The sequence below is a fragment of the Mastacembelus armatus genome, chromosome 7 (genome assembly GCF_900324485.2).
Source record: "Mastacembelus armatus chromosome 7, fMasArm1.2, whole genome shotgun sequence".
NCBI lineage: Eukaryota > Metazoa > Chordata > Actinopteri > Synbranchiformes > Mastacembelidae > Mastacembelus > Mastacembelus armatus.
The window spans coordinates 2278419-2293458 of NC_046639.1; the positions used below are offsets into that span (position 1 = coordinate 2278419).

Consider the following 15040-nt stretch of genomic DNA (forward strand, 5'->3'; position numbering starts at 1 on the left):
TCCCCCTCTTTCACCATCTCTCTATTTCTACTTCTCTGGTTTTCACATATGCATTTCTACGCTTCTCTATTGCCTCTCTTTGTCTTGGACTCACAGCTCTAAACAAATCATATCCCTTCCTGCACAGGCCTCTTTTGGCACCTTTGCGTTCAAAGGCATCCTGAGTCTATGGGGGGCTTTGATATAAAACTCCCAAAACAGGAATTATCCTTTATGACTCTGCATTCTTCATTTTATGTTTTTTTTTCAGCCTGCAAGTTGAAAAAATAAAAAAAAACAAAACATCATGGTTGTTCTGTGTTGTATTGTAATTAACTACCCCACACACTGGCACACAACAGGGTGGGGTAGTGTGGTAAAATTTTACAACGACTGAAAAAGTGGAGCACGGAGAGACAGACTGGTCCATCTCTGGTTTTTCTCACTGTGTCGTTTTTATCACCTCTGGGTCCTGGTACGTTTGCTTTAGGCTGCTGGGTGTGTCGAGGTCTAATACCACACAGTAACCTATATAGCCGCGCAGTGCACGGACAGCACATGGCACAAAAATGAACACATCACAGAAAGCCCGCCAGAAACCTCTGAATCAACTGAGACTCTTTAGTCAACTGAAATTCATAAGCGATGGGAAAAGGAGCCGGATACTATTACACTCTCTTCTGTCAGAGTTGGGTAATGCTGTGGTTATTGTGGTATCATCAGTGTTCCCAGCTAATGGTTACTCAAGCCCACTGAAGAAGCCTATTGTGTAGGAGATCACTAAAATATCTGGAGCAGATCTAGAGTACTACACAGTGTCATGGAGTATATTAACTCTAAAATTTAAAGATAAACATAATAGTTTGTAGTGGAAACATACTGTGAATAAATGGATGCAGGGTCCCCACGGTGATGGTAATCACGCCCATATTCCCTCTTCATCATCCTGTGAGAAAAACAAGGAAGATGTTATATCATTTTTGTCATCATGCATTCATTAACCATCAGTTTACATGTTGCTGACACTTCATGCCAAAACATACAGCATGTATTTACAGCATCTATGGCACCTTAGTTCAAAACAAACTAGTTACTCTACAAATGTTGGCCCAGAGTGTGCGTCTACAGGTAGAGTCTCGGTGCCTAATCTTATGGTCCTCCTAAACCCCTCTGGCTTTTAATCAAAACAGTCCTGTTCATGTTCCTCATTCAGCAAAGCTGTGTATGATATCATGAAATGCCTTCCTTAGTATGATGGTTAGGGACCAATGACTAAACACACAAGGCGTATCCTTGGGGCTGAAACTGTGCAGACAAGAGCCCTGCTAACAGGAAGTCTAATTCACTCAGACACTAACGTTATGATGGTTAGCATGAGCTGGCAGCTCACTATAGCCGAGCCCCTGTCTGCATAATGCTGAGCTAGGCTCCGACAAAGCGCAGTCTATGCTAAAGCTACACCGGAGCAAAGAACAGAAGTGTCTTGGCTGCAGTCCACAGTGGCTTTGGTTGGACTGAGTGGTTGTGACAGCCTTGGTAAACTCAGTAGGCTACACCTAAGCAGCTAAGCTATACTTATAATGGCCTTTCAATGGAACATGCTAGATGCTAAAGGCTAACATGCAATGAATGGCTGTGACAGCCCCTCTAAACAGAGCCAGACCTATAACCACTCATTCTGCCAGGTTAAATACACACACATACACAGCGACACACACACACATTTACACAAACAGGCCAAATACCATGTGCTACTTCTCATAAATGTGAAGCAGGCAGTATGTTAAGGCTTAGAAAAAAAAAAAAAGAACAACCCAAAAGAAAAGGTTGTATAATTCTTTCTCTGATAAACACTTTATGGCTGTTTTCTATTTCCTTCTGAGGCTGGTGCCAAATATCTGGTAGTGGTACTGGTATGGCTAAATGAGAACAACATGAACACAACATGCTTGTCAAACTGCACACTGGGGTGCATCTCAAGAGACTAAATCCACTTCCTGTACTTGTTTCCTCAGATTAGATTTCACTTGTCCTATGTAATGGACTTAGTCTATCATTTTAGTGCACGGAACGTAGTTGGAGAATAGAGATGAACCCACTAGTCGTAGCAAAGAGTTTGACTGACGTGTGGTTTAGTTCCTTTAGTTCCTTGAGGTGTTTTTGCATTTAGGTGTCCACTATTCCAGGGCATGTATTTGCGATCACGTCTTAACTGTGCCAGTTGGGTGTGCATGCTGTGTGTCTAAATCTGTGTTTGCGTAAATGCAAATGCAAATAAATAAATAAATAACTAAAAAGAATGTGTGGTCACTGTTATGTTATTCATGGCACCAGCTGTATCTTGGAAAGGCACTGTGGTCTCTAGGGTGAGCGTGCAGACCCTCTTCATCATCATTATCATTATCATCATCAATCATCCTTCGAGTGGTGCTCCTGGACCCAGCACTGCATTGAACCACTGGCCTGGCCGCATTTGGATATTGCATTTGAAATGGGAAAGATGGAAGGAGAGAGGCAACTGAAGGAAAGAACAAAAAAGAATGGAAAAAATGGAGAGAAAGGAAAGAGAGGTGGTTGGGAAGAGCATATACCAACAAAAGAGGTATATAAAGGAGTAAAAAAAAGTGACAGAAGAGGTATGATAAAAATTACATTAGCAGCAAAAGAGGAGATAAAGTAACAAAACTAAGAGAGACGGACAGGACAAAGTAACCAAGAAGGAAAAACAAATTGAGAAATTAATCACATTTTAATGAGAGTGAGAAATTAAAGGAGGCCTGTGTTAGAGGGAACAGTAACACCTCAGGACGCCACTGTGTGATCTGGTATCTTACTTCAGCAACGCATACACACACACATGCAGACACATTTAATATATTTCCATTTTTGCCCCATTTAAAACCCTGACTTTCAGTTTTGTCCCAAATGATGCATACAAAGTATGAGCCATCACAGTTTCTTTGTATAGACATAAAAATTTAAATTATAACTCAGCAAATTGGCCCAGAGTTACTTTGTTTTTCCCTACATTTTTAACAAGACTTCCCAGCTACACTAATAATACTTCTTTGGCTTTTCAGTCAACGTGAAAAGCTGAAAATATCACTTTGCAAAGAGCTACTGATTCATATGTCAAACACTATAAACACCACTGCAGTAGCACATTGTTGGGTAGACACACTGAGGGAAAGGCATTCATAAATGAAAGGGGGAGTAATGTGTGATACTAAGAAGTGCAGCTCGGAGTTTAATATCAAGCCTCCTGTGGTTGCGAGTATTCTGCAATACCATAAACCAATGCAGAGACTTTATAGTTTGATGATATTATTTTAGAATGTCAGTTGTAAAACATAACATAATCTAATAACTACACAGCAAAAATTTAAAAGTGGCCCTTGTGGGATTACAAGGTGGTTTCGAGGGTTAAGCTATGTTCCATGTCAGTTTCCTCACTGAACTTAAACCTTTATACACTAAAGCATATGACTGTCATAAAAATCTCCGAAAGTCGATGCAGATTCACTCTGTGGTTGAAATGGATGCAAATGTTCGCATAAATATACCCTATCTTAACGTAACGCAAGTGCATCTGAGATTCTTGAGTGAAATGTGTGCATATGGATGTCAATCGAGCCCAGACCTTCACATTCTTTTTGGAGTGAAAAACTCCACAGGCATAAAAGGCAAAAGCGAAAAAAAAAAAAAAAATTAGAACCAGAAATCCTGTCTTCTTACATATTGTCAAGGTATGTGTGGGGTGATGCATGGATATGACTGCGTGCTTGTATGCATGACCGTCTGTTTGGGAGGTATTAAGGAGGGTGATCCCCGGTGCATGTTTGACTCCAATTTAGACTATAGTTTCAGAACCAGTTATAGAGTCTAGAAAAATGTAATAGAGTATATCAAACAGAATAGATGTTGGAAGTTAGACTCAGGTGGAAATCCCCAAGGTATCCATCCAAAACCCTCAAACACACACACGTACTTCTATCTTTATGAGGACATTGGCATTAATGCACCTAGCACCTCACCCTAACTATGACAACTAGATGCCTAATCCCTACCCTTCCCCGTCCCCTAACCTAAACCTAATTCTAATGTCAACAGTCTGACAAGTGAGGACCAGCCACCAAAACATGCAAGTACACACACACACACACACACACACACACACACACACACACACACACACACACACACACACAGCCTTTTGACAGCTATTAAACTGTGATGAGTTTATATCACAGTCAGATAGGAAGAAGCTTTTATCATCAAATGGAAAGTTGAATCATATCTCTCTTACTTTGAAGCCTGCTTTCTCCCGTTAGTGATTTCATCTGGGTACACAGTATCAACAAAGCCTTAGGTGTGCACCTCCATTTACACATACACACATACAGGCATGCACACATCTATGTTACTTGGATGCAAACACACTTAGACAAACACACAAACACTTTGTGCTGGTAACAACAACAGTTTGTGCTTCAGCTGTCTTTAAACAGACACATTAAGTTTGTCCTCAGGGCAGTCTGGATATGACATTAAGACAGGGAAAAGGAGCTCATATGAGGGATGAATGATATATAAACTAATCTCACACACAAATTCCATCAATCAAAAACACTCATTTGGCAGCTTTCACCTTCAGGTCTCTTATCGAAATGATATGAGTAACTGACTTGGCAGGAAACAAATGAGGTTGAAGGAGAAGACACAGAGGAGAAGAGAGAGGGGAAATTTTATTCTGCTGAGTTTGACAACAACTGACTGGTGGTGAGGAGGACTATTTTCAAAGTAAAAAGATGAAAACATCAACCTGTATAAACAAGCCAGGCTTGAAACTGGTTGTTGTGGGTGAGTGTGCATCTGTGTGTGCACACTTATACTGACCTGGTCCATAGGGGGTCGGTGGTTGGCATGGGGGGGCCCTCTTGGCAGGCTTCGGTGATGCAGGTTTGATGGATGCAAGTGATGAGTATAGTGAGGATGATGCTGGGGATGGATGAGCTCTTCCTCATAGTTATCTGCTATGAGCTTCATTCTGCTCTGAGTCTGCAAAAAAGAAAACAAGAAAACGCACATGGCACAATTATAACATGCATACACCAAGGCATTTATATTCCCAACAATGCTTTTCTGTTTCTTAGAAATTGTCTTAGAATGATTAGGCAGTGAGATTCCTGGATGGGGGAAACTTGCTGAAAGCCATTTAAGATGATAAAAAGAGTGCCGCTAACAACATTTGACAAGTCATAAATCGAGTGAGTCGGTGTGCCTGATGAAAATATCGTAAGTCTGTCAAATGTCATCCATATTGCAGATTATCATTTAATTGGATTAGATGAATCCTACTAGAAACAGTGAGTGTTTCATGTATCTTAAGGGTACAGGCGTTCTGGCCCAGGTGAAGTAACCTCATTTTATATGACACTGATTAAAATCATACTCATGTATGCGTCTTTGTACTTGCCTATAAAAGGGTAAGTAAGACTATGTGTCCTTTGTGTGAGTGTGTCTGTGCGTATTTGGGTGAGTACATGTGGAAGAGGCTGTCATACTGCCAACCTCAATACTTTGGAAAGAGATAACAGCTTAGGCTGAGTAACATTAACAATCAGCCAAACTCCATTGAGGCCAGCTGCCTGTGAGATAGACAGAGACAGAGTGGGTGCAGATATATTGACAGTCTCAGCTTTATTCCCTCAACTGCAGATACTTCCCCGGAGGGTGGACATGACTGCAGAGAGGGAGGTGGGGTTGTGCATGTGATGAAGATGATTTGAAGGAAAGATATGCACACATCTCTCATCCAAAATGTTGTGGCTTCCCTTGCTTAAATGAGAGACAGTCCTGGCAGGATGAGACAAAGAGCCTGAGTCAGCTGTGAAGATGGGGGGAGATGGTGTTACAGTAGTCAGGGGCCTGGAGACATCACTGCTGAGTTTAGGGCCTAATGACTGAGGAAACGAGCTGGTCAGGATCACAGGAGAGGATGTGGCTAGTATTAAAGGAGTCAGCAATTAGCTTAAACTAGAGTACAGCAGCTTAGATGAGGTAAGAACTCTGACACTGTGGTGTGAGGATAAAAGCACCACCAAGACGTAGAGAGTGAGGGATGGAGGAGGGCTCAGACAGACACCAGACCAGTGGTTAAGAGCAGTTAAAGGCTAGGCTGGCGTACCGCCCTCCATGACCTCAGGTGTTGACACTAGCAGGTGTGACTGGGTGGGGCTGGACTTCATGCGATAGTTACAAACCGGACACCTGTTATTGAGGCGAGGAGGATTATTATCATATACCATGCAGCTGAGGAAATGACTGTACTAGCACACAGTACTGTGCATGTTGTAGATGCTACCACATGGACTCTTCTCTAATCGTAGTAATGCTGTTTAATTCTCATAGAGAAATATTTTCAAAACTAATTTGTGGTTGAGGGTCAAACAGGCTATTGTATGTTTAGTCCTTGCTGCTCATTTAATAAGAACCATACTACTTATTCCTGTTCATATAATTACAACCATATTTGGTAGCTTACGAAGCCAAATGTCCTAGTATGACTTGGTATGTGTGTGTGTGTATGTGTGTGTGTGTGTGTGTGTGTGTGTGTGCGTGTGTGTGTGTGTGTGTGTGTGCGCACGTGCTTAATATTTAATGACCTGAGAAGCAAATATAAATGAATGAAGTGATGAATTGCCTCTGGAAGAGTCTGACTGTGTGGTCAGGACAGACCACATGTGGCCATCTAGTTTATTCAAACAGACACACACCCACACACACACACACACACACACACTTGCAAAAACAGACACATCCACTTTCCTCTTCCAAGACATATCCCCTTGTGCAAGTGTAAAGAAGGTGTGCACACATAAAATGCCTGTGTGGTGGAATGTGTGTTTTAATTTGTGTTAATTAGTGGCTTTACAGAGTACACAGCTCAGTAATGGCCTCCAGGCAAACTTGAGGATCAGGCAGCTGGGAACAGACACAGGAGCGAGGAGAGGGGAAAAGAGGATAGGCGAGTTCTTCATTGACATCTTTAACCAAAACAGATTTGGCTTGTACTGTATATCTGCAATTTGCGTGTCTGCTTGTGTATCAAAGTGTAACTGCTGGTGTAAACATGGCAATGTTGATCCAACTGCTGTGCTTGCAGCTGCACCCCAATCCCCAATCCAAGCCGTCTGTAAATCACAATCCTGTCTTGATTAGAGCGGAGCTGTATTAACACATATGGACACAGGGAGCTGACAAGAAAGGCCTTAAGCAAACAGACAGCTGGGGGATGCTGGGGGAAGGCTTTCACAAAACACTCCATACTCCATTAATCAGGTCTCTGTCCAGCATTACCATGATACCGCACTAAAAACAGAATGGCCCAGCTCAAAGCAGGCAGATTGCTTTACATAAGGTGTTCTCCGTGGCACATCTCTGTGACCACAAAATCCATCTTTTCAGCACAAAGAGATGGTGGAGACTGAAGTGCCTCCAAAAGAGAAAAGGAGAGAGTGAAAAAGTATAGCAACAGAGAGAAAACGTCAGAAAATGGCACAACTCTGAGAATACCAAATTAATCTTCTCAGCTTCAAAGCACCACTCGGGGTTGGCCACTGATCACTAGGATGGCACCACAGAGAGAGTTTTACAAACTTTTATCCTCCCTCCTCAGGAAGTCTAAGCACTACACTTTTGTGTGCATTTTTGTGTGTGTGTAGCTGTGTCTTTGTGTGTTTGTCTGTGCAGAGGAAGGCCTACGCCTCAAAGAGAGGCAATTGTCTGAGAAAGGAAAGTTTGCCTGCTTTATGCACACACACAAACACAACATCCTCCAAAAGACTGATGTGGCAAGGTCAGACAGGACTCTGCTATCTGTAAATCTATCTGCTGTCTACAGATCAGCTTTCTCCTAAGAGACTCTGACTTCCATAATTCTGCGGCATTTCCTGGTCAGTTTCCTTCCACCACTGGTTATTAAGGGTCCTGAGGAAGGCAACCTATCCCAGTATGTGTGTCAGTGGGTCAGAATACAGAGAACCAATGTGTGTCATATTGGATAATATAAGCTCAAAAGAGCTTAATCTGTGGAGTGGGAGGAACCCACAAAGTGCAGGGGTCCTTTTAGGGTCCTTGTGCAAGGTGGCCATAGCATTACTGGGTACACAGCTGCACATACCAGTAGTACCTACCTGGACTTATAGGCATGTTTGCCTGTATATATTTCCAAAAAGCAAGTTACAAGAAAGGGACAAATTATGCATGTGCTGCTCACTCCTCTCCCATCCCTTTCTTTGTTTTCTTCTCATGTCTTTCCCCTTTCTCCTCTGCTCTGCTGCAGGCCCAGAGGCCACATCGTTGAAATTAGAGCTCATCACATCGTCAGGTGGACTTTAACTGCTGGTTACCGAACGGGAAAACATGACGCATCCGATGGCGATAAACAGATAATAGGTTTTCCTTGAAATTCCTCAAATGGAATTGCACCCCCCCTAGTAACTGTTTAAGGTTTACGGGATGAACAAACATAGGTTGGCACTTAAATGCACACTCAGCCACTGCATCTGTTGACTTTCAAACACACCAGGTTTCCCAGAAGCCCCAGTGACTCAGGAGGTGCATGTAGACTCCCTGCTGATGCCTCATTATCGTTAGCATTCACTTCAGCTCACTCACTGATGTGGTCTGACCAGACCTTAATAATCCACATACCTTCACCAGTCTCAGGTCCTGTTGAGAACCAGGGCAACATGGGAAATAGGTGCATGTTCTTAGGTATGTGTGTGAGTGTGTGATGGGATTTATATCTGTTTGACGTCAGAGAGAAAAGTGACTCACCAATAATACCAAACGATGTCTGTGACTTGAGTGTAGTACCTCAAGTGCAACATGACTGTCAGGAGAATAACAGTGCTCGTGTTTATGTGCCTGGATTCGGAATCACAGTTCCTGCTTGACTGGTTTGGTTTATGATGACTGAACACAGTAAGTGTGGTTTCAGGCGGGGAAGTCTCTTCTGTTAACTACCAAGAAGTATTAACCTCTATCTGTTCCTGGTTTTAAAGTTCAAACGTCACCCCATGAGGCTGCTTTAATGCAGACAAGGTTTCACCTTCTGCAGCAGGTTTGAATTTCAGGCCCTGCTTTGATGCACATAACCAAAATCTGTCTTAATGGTGACCGCAAGACCAGGATCCATTTGAGTCACGTTTAGGGTTAGTCAACCTCTTAGACCAGGAGGGCTGTAAATTGAATTAATCATTTATATGCGTGTATAAATAGCACGTGGTCATGTGGTGGATGTACCTGCTGTTTGAGCTGGTGCATGAGTCTGTCTTTCTCCCTTTTCAGTGCCATCACTTCCTCCTGGGCTTTCTTCCGTTTGGAGGAGGACAACTCCAGCAGGGCGATGTTAGCGTCCTTCTCACTGATGGCTGCCAGCAAAGCCTGCTGCCTGAGGGAGAGAAAATGGAAACTATGGAAAACAGTATTCTAAACATAAACAGGGATTTTCTCATATATGGACGAAATGTCAAAACAAGTCATATTTATTCTCCAAAGTAAAAAAAAAAGTTAGATTTGTAATTGCTGCCTTTATGGTTAGAAAACAGACAGGTGGACAGCTCAGTGACCCAGATGCACAGCGCCCACGTGTACAGCTGTAGGTCCTTGTGCGTATGTACATAGCAAACTCATTCGAGGGCTCTTTAAACTCAGACAGAGATTCCACAGAAAAAAGAAGCAGACATCTTTGAAGTGGTCTACTAAGTGTTGTAATCGTGAAGCCTCAGTGTGACTCATGGGCATGTAATAGTGTAATGGAGCCTAATTGAGTAGACTGAGGAGGATATGACATCTTTCTTCTGTCACTGGTAGTTACCACAGTATATCTGTGTGTATGTGTGGAGGGGGTGGTGTGTGACAACAAATGACTGTCCACAGGTGCAGTGGAAACATACTACCAAGCTTTATCATACACACATCCAGACACATAAATTTACGCCCATAAAACTCAAGAGAATGCCTTGTGTAATCAGTGGAGAGAAGTCTGACTCCTGGGAGCAGATTGGTGATGACTATCCTCATCATCAAACAGGATGTCGTAAATCCAATGTTGTGACAAACACACATTCTATCCGCCCACTGCTGTAAACACCCTCAGAAACCCAAACAAGATAACCAAGTACACACCTTCTCTATTTTTTGCTGCAGGCAAACTGTAAAAATATCATTAAAAGGGAAATAGAGAACCTAGAAACACTCATTTATAAGTATAATATACTGTAGCTCTACTTAGTTTATCCAAAGGTGGACAACCATAACACAGCTGAATGCCAAACTCTTAAAATGCAACTAAATTTGGAGCAGTAAACCATCATGGTAAGGTAATGTGAGAAGGAGGAAGTTGCATCCAAAACACACTTTAGACTGAATTATCCCACATTATTCCATGATCTAGATCTATAAAAAAAATAATTCATTTATGAAATTAAAGATCTGAACTCAAAAAGGAGTCATACTGGCCTGAGATGACATAATATACAATTACATCCATGGCACATCTGGATTGTGGTGACCCTCATTCAAGGCCTTTAGTAGGCCTCAGTGTGTTTGTGAGTGTTTAAGCAATCACAGAGCAAGAGCAATGAAACACCTTTCTCTGCACACCTCCAGTGTCTATTTTAATGTTCGCCTTAATGGGAACACAGAACTACATAATGTAGAGCTAGTGTTTTCAACTGCAGGCCCATTCTGCTTAACATGGTCATGTTCACAAAAGATGTTAACATTTTGAGAAAATCTAATCAGGAAATTCCCAAATCAAACAACAGCGTGATGGACTGTAGAGTCCTTCTTCCAATTTTACATTCCTGGCCTATGCAACTTAATGATGAATTATGAAGTTTAGAGTATGACACAATGGCAACCCCAGTCCCATTACTTTATTTTTGGTCGTGTTAAACGGAGTGACGAGGCGATGTACAGCGTCATATATGGGCAAGGAATGCAGCCCAACGTGTCGCTCTTCATAAACACTGTGTCAGATTAACAGTCCTAACCAACGCACACGATGGCCATCTTTACACCTCACTGCCAGACATGGAAAGTCAACAACATCAAATCATGCTGCAGCAGCAGTTGTACAGATGTGCATTTCCAGATCCCACTTAAGATGAGCAGCTTTAGGATATTGGGGAACAAAGACAGCACGTAACTGAAAATAGAAGAACAGGCTACACTAGTTTATTTCACAAAATATTATAGTTATTATTAAGAACAAAAATGATTTTTTAGAGAACGTGGGCAAAGTGGGTGATGCATGAAATGCAGGTCCATTTGGGTGCAAGAAAATAGTATAGTGAAAGGTTATGGGCATGAACCCTACCACAGTTTGAAAGGGGAGGTTTGTCTTATCTAGGAACACATGAAAAAAAGCCAAACAGAGATCCATCTCTTTCTGACCTCCACCGAGTCATTTCATCAGCGTTCATTCATCAAGCTGTCTCTGCTGAATGAACTCTTGAAAGACATCTATTTGGCTTTTCATTAATTACAAAAAAGATAATAACGATGTGATACTTTGTTGATTCTTCCAAGTGTTGCACTGACACACTCGTTGCTTTCTTTACGCCAGCTAAAGAAAAGTCATACACGGAGTTGCCTCTGTGTATTTTAGACATTATCTGTGCTTTATTTGTAAAAGTCTATGAAGAAATGACTCTATACTCAAAACAAATTACCGTATGTTGGCTTTTCATCCCTGAAACATAACACGTGCTGCTGTCTCATCTGCGTTCATTAGCACAGGTAATTATCGATAGAACCGGTAATTATCGATAGACCTTCTCAGCCACACTAAATGAAACCTCTGAGCTAAAGTGGTCAGCATTCAGTGCAAGCTAAATCACTTCCAGTCTCTGCATTAACACAGCAGATTACAACTATGTCTCCCAGTGGGTGCTCTCTGAGTGATACTGCAGGATTCTGCTGAGTGATGTCTTCCTAAAACAATAAAAAGGGGCATTACTATGATTAACCAGCCAGTAAACCTTGCCTCCCACATCCTCAATCAGTGGTTGTGTGTGTGTGGTGTGTGTGCTGATTAGTATTACTAACAGTCTTTGAATCACACTGGAGTATTTCATCACATCTAATTTGAGTGTCTCTTTGGCCTTCGAAACACACTTGCAATGCACATGAATCTGGCAGACAGAATTCATCTATCACGCACACACACATGCAAACACACATTCACACACACACACGTGCAAACACACATTCACACACACACACACACACACACACACACACACACAAAGACAAATGCTTGTATTATATCTGCTGGCTGATCTCGAGTGGGTGAAGCCTCTCTTTTTCCTCCCTTCTTGCCTGACTCCCTGCTTTACTTCGACTTGGCGTTCCCTGGACAAACAAAGCATTATCTTCATTTCCTGTCTGAGTAAAAGGGTGACAATGAAATGGTTTATCATGACAAACTTGTGATTAATCTTCATAAAAGTCCGACCTCATACAAATAAACGTCATAAGGAACTCCAATAAAAGGACAAATATATTCTGCTGCTGCATCTCCAGTGTCAAAAAACCCATCTACTTTCTTTTTTCTGTTGTGTGATATGATAATATTTTGGCTGACAAGATAAACTTGACACACACAAACAGTTTTGAATGTGTATACATGCTGGACGCCTTGCATTCACTTTTAGGATTGAGAGCGTAGGCTGGAAAGCATCGGCCGGACTGACATCTTATTTATAAGGGGTGAAATTCTCAGCTCAACTTCAACATGTGATTCCAATTGAACCTTCATGGTCTCTGGGACACATTGAGACATTCAGATCTACAGAGGTGGGAGATGGATGGCTGAAGTACATGACCACTCGATAAGAGGTGAGAGGGAAAGAATTGGGGAGGCAGCAGAGATAATATCCAAAGACAAAAAGGAATGCAAAGTGTGGAAGCAGAGAGGTAAGAAGAAGTGATGCATGGTGAAGGAAATAAAAATGAGGAGCAAAGAAGAAGAAGAAGATGATGATGTTGATGATGAAGACATTGTTGAAGGACTATGAAGTGACAGGGCAGATGGAAACATGACAGCCCGGACAAATTTCTGGGTGACAAGGGGTTAAGATGGGGTCAAGAGTGAACATAAACGCACATGCATCCATTTGCGCAAACCAAATTCAAAGTAAGCGGACGTGAAGTGATGTATACTGTGGCTGTGAAGGGGGAGAGGAAGCACAGCAGAGCCAATAGGTGGAAAATAAAAACAGAGACAAGAGATGGCAAAAGATGAAGGCAACAGAAGACAGTGAAGGATGTGAGACAAAAGTAACTGCCACCTGTGCTGCATGGAAGAGAAAAGAGGGGAAAAAAGAGACAAGGAAGGGAAGAAAGGAGCAAAGATAAAGATTTAAGAGTCCCAGTCTACCCTAAATCAGCTCAGCGTACTCCATGTTGTTATTCCTAGGCGTCACGGTTGAGGGATATGTGTTTATAATTTGTGTTATGACTTACTTGAAATTATGAGTGTGGAGAGTCAGTGGGACAGAAACAGATGCGTCCATGTGATGCCCGAGGGAACCATCAATACTGTCTGCCCTTAAGTGCAGTGTGTGCACGTGTGTGTGTGTGTGTCTGTATGTGTGCACGTGCATGCGCACGCGTGTGTGTATCTGACTGCCCGTGCACACTTTTGCTTTCATGTCCTTTTGTGCATGTGTGATGTATTTTGTTAGCAAGGACATGGGGAACCTACTAATATTTGTTCCCAGAACATCCATTACGAGTTCTTCTAGTTTGTGATCATGCCTTTCCACCACTTAACTGTCCGACTCTGCAGAAACATTCCTCACAAAATTTTATGGCTGTGCCTTGATTGTGAGTGTGTGAAGGTGCGGCACAAGGCCGGGGGCCCCTGGCTAGGCAGTACTAGAGGCCTGTGGTGAGAGCAAGCAGAGGACATGAGAATGGGGCATGGCTTTGTGACACTGTTATTTATGGCCTTGGAACACTATGTTATTTACAACTGAGGAAGAAAGGAAAATGTGTACTTCCAACATAAAACACACACTTTGGCTTTCTTTGGTAAGCTTACTGCAAAGCCAGTTGAGATGGTAAAGCTGTGTTTCAACTGTAAATGTGGGTTAAATGTATTTTTATGAGGTCCAGGTTTTGGCTACCACAGGTGAGGATCTTATCCATGCTAACCTGTATCAGTTAATCTGCAGCCACATGCCAAACACACCTAATGTATGTTCCAGTTCCTTCTGTATGCTTGACCGTATTAAACCTTTTATTTATCATAATATAGAGTACAGTGTGATTTACCCATACCCACCATGAATGCAACTTTCAAGCCTGTCTTGTTTTGAAACTCATGTCAGCTCCAATATCCTTCTTGAGCAGTTATGTTAGACATTACACGCTAATCCTGAGCTGCGAGCAAGAATGCTAAACTTTACATGCTAACCTTGAACTGTATTTTCAAAGAAAAATCCATGACAGCAGATGCTTCTACCAGAACTGGGCCGCGTTGTGTGTGTTTTCACTTCACTAATAAAATATACAACCCACTTACTCTGCTCACTCCCACTCCCACACTAGTACTCTGACTGGTGGGAGGGGAGGGGTCAGTGAAGTGGGTCTAATTGAAAGAGTATGTATCAGTTTTACAGCAACAAGAAGGAAAATACGAGGGGACAAAAATCAACAAATCTGCCAAAACTAGCCAAATGTTTAGAGTGGAAGCAGAGACAGGGAGAGATGGTCGACTGCTCCCAGAGATGAGCAGGACCAGACGACCACCACTGCATTCCAGTCAGACAGAGGGGAGCGACGCAGAGACCCAAACAGGGAACAGAGAGAGAGAGAAGGAGCGAGGACCCAGGTGGCCGTGTGAGTTTGTGTGTGACTGTAGACAAATAAGATGAAATGAGAATTCAGTTGTTTCTCTAAGACTTGTCAAGGCAAAGTCCGTACCTGTGACACCAGTGTATCCCCAAGGCACAAGAAACAAGACGTAATCGTCGAACATTTT

At 42.3% G+C, this 15040-nt stretch overlaps 1 protein-coding gene across 1 annotated transcript in view; it reads right to left on the reverse strand.

The window, feature by feature from the left end:
• Positions 1–15040, reverse strand: part of LOC113146209 (ELKS/Rab6-interacting/CAST family member 1-like) — a 133502-nt gene that overhangs the window by 32713 nt on the left and 85749 nt on the right. The window contains exons 17-19 of the mRNA XM_026333551.1: positions 9289–9436; positions 4876–5037; positions 860–925 (exon numbers count right to left, since the gene is read on the reverse strand). Of these exons, the coding sequence (XP_026189336.1) occupies positions 899–925; positions 4876–5037; positions 9289–9436 (337 nt within the window). The 3' untranslated portion in view covers positions 860–898. The remainder of the gene's footprint in view (positions 1–859; positions 926–4875; positions 5038–9288; positions 9437–15040) is intronic.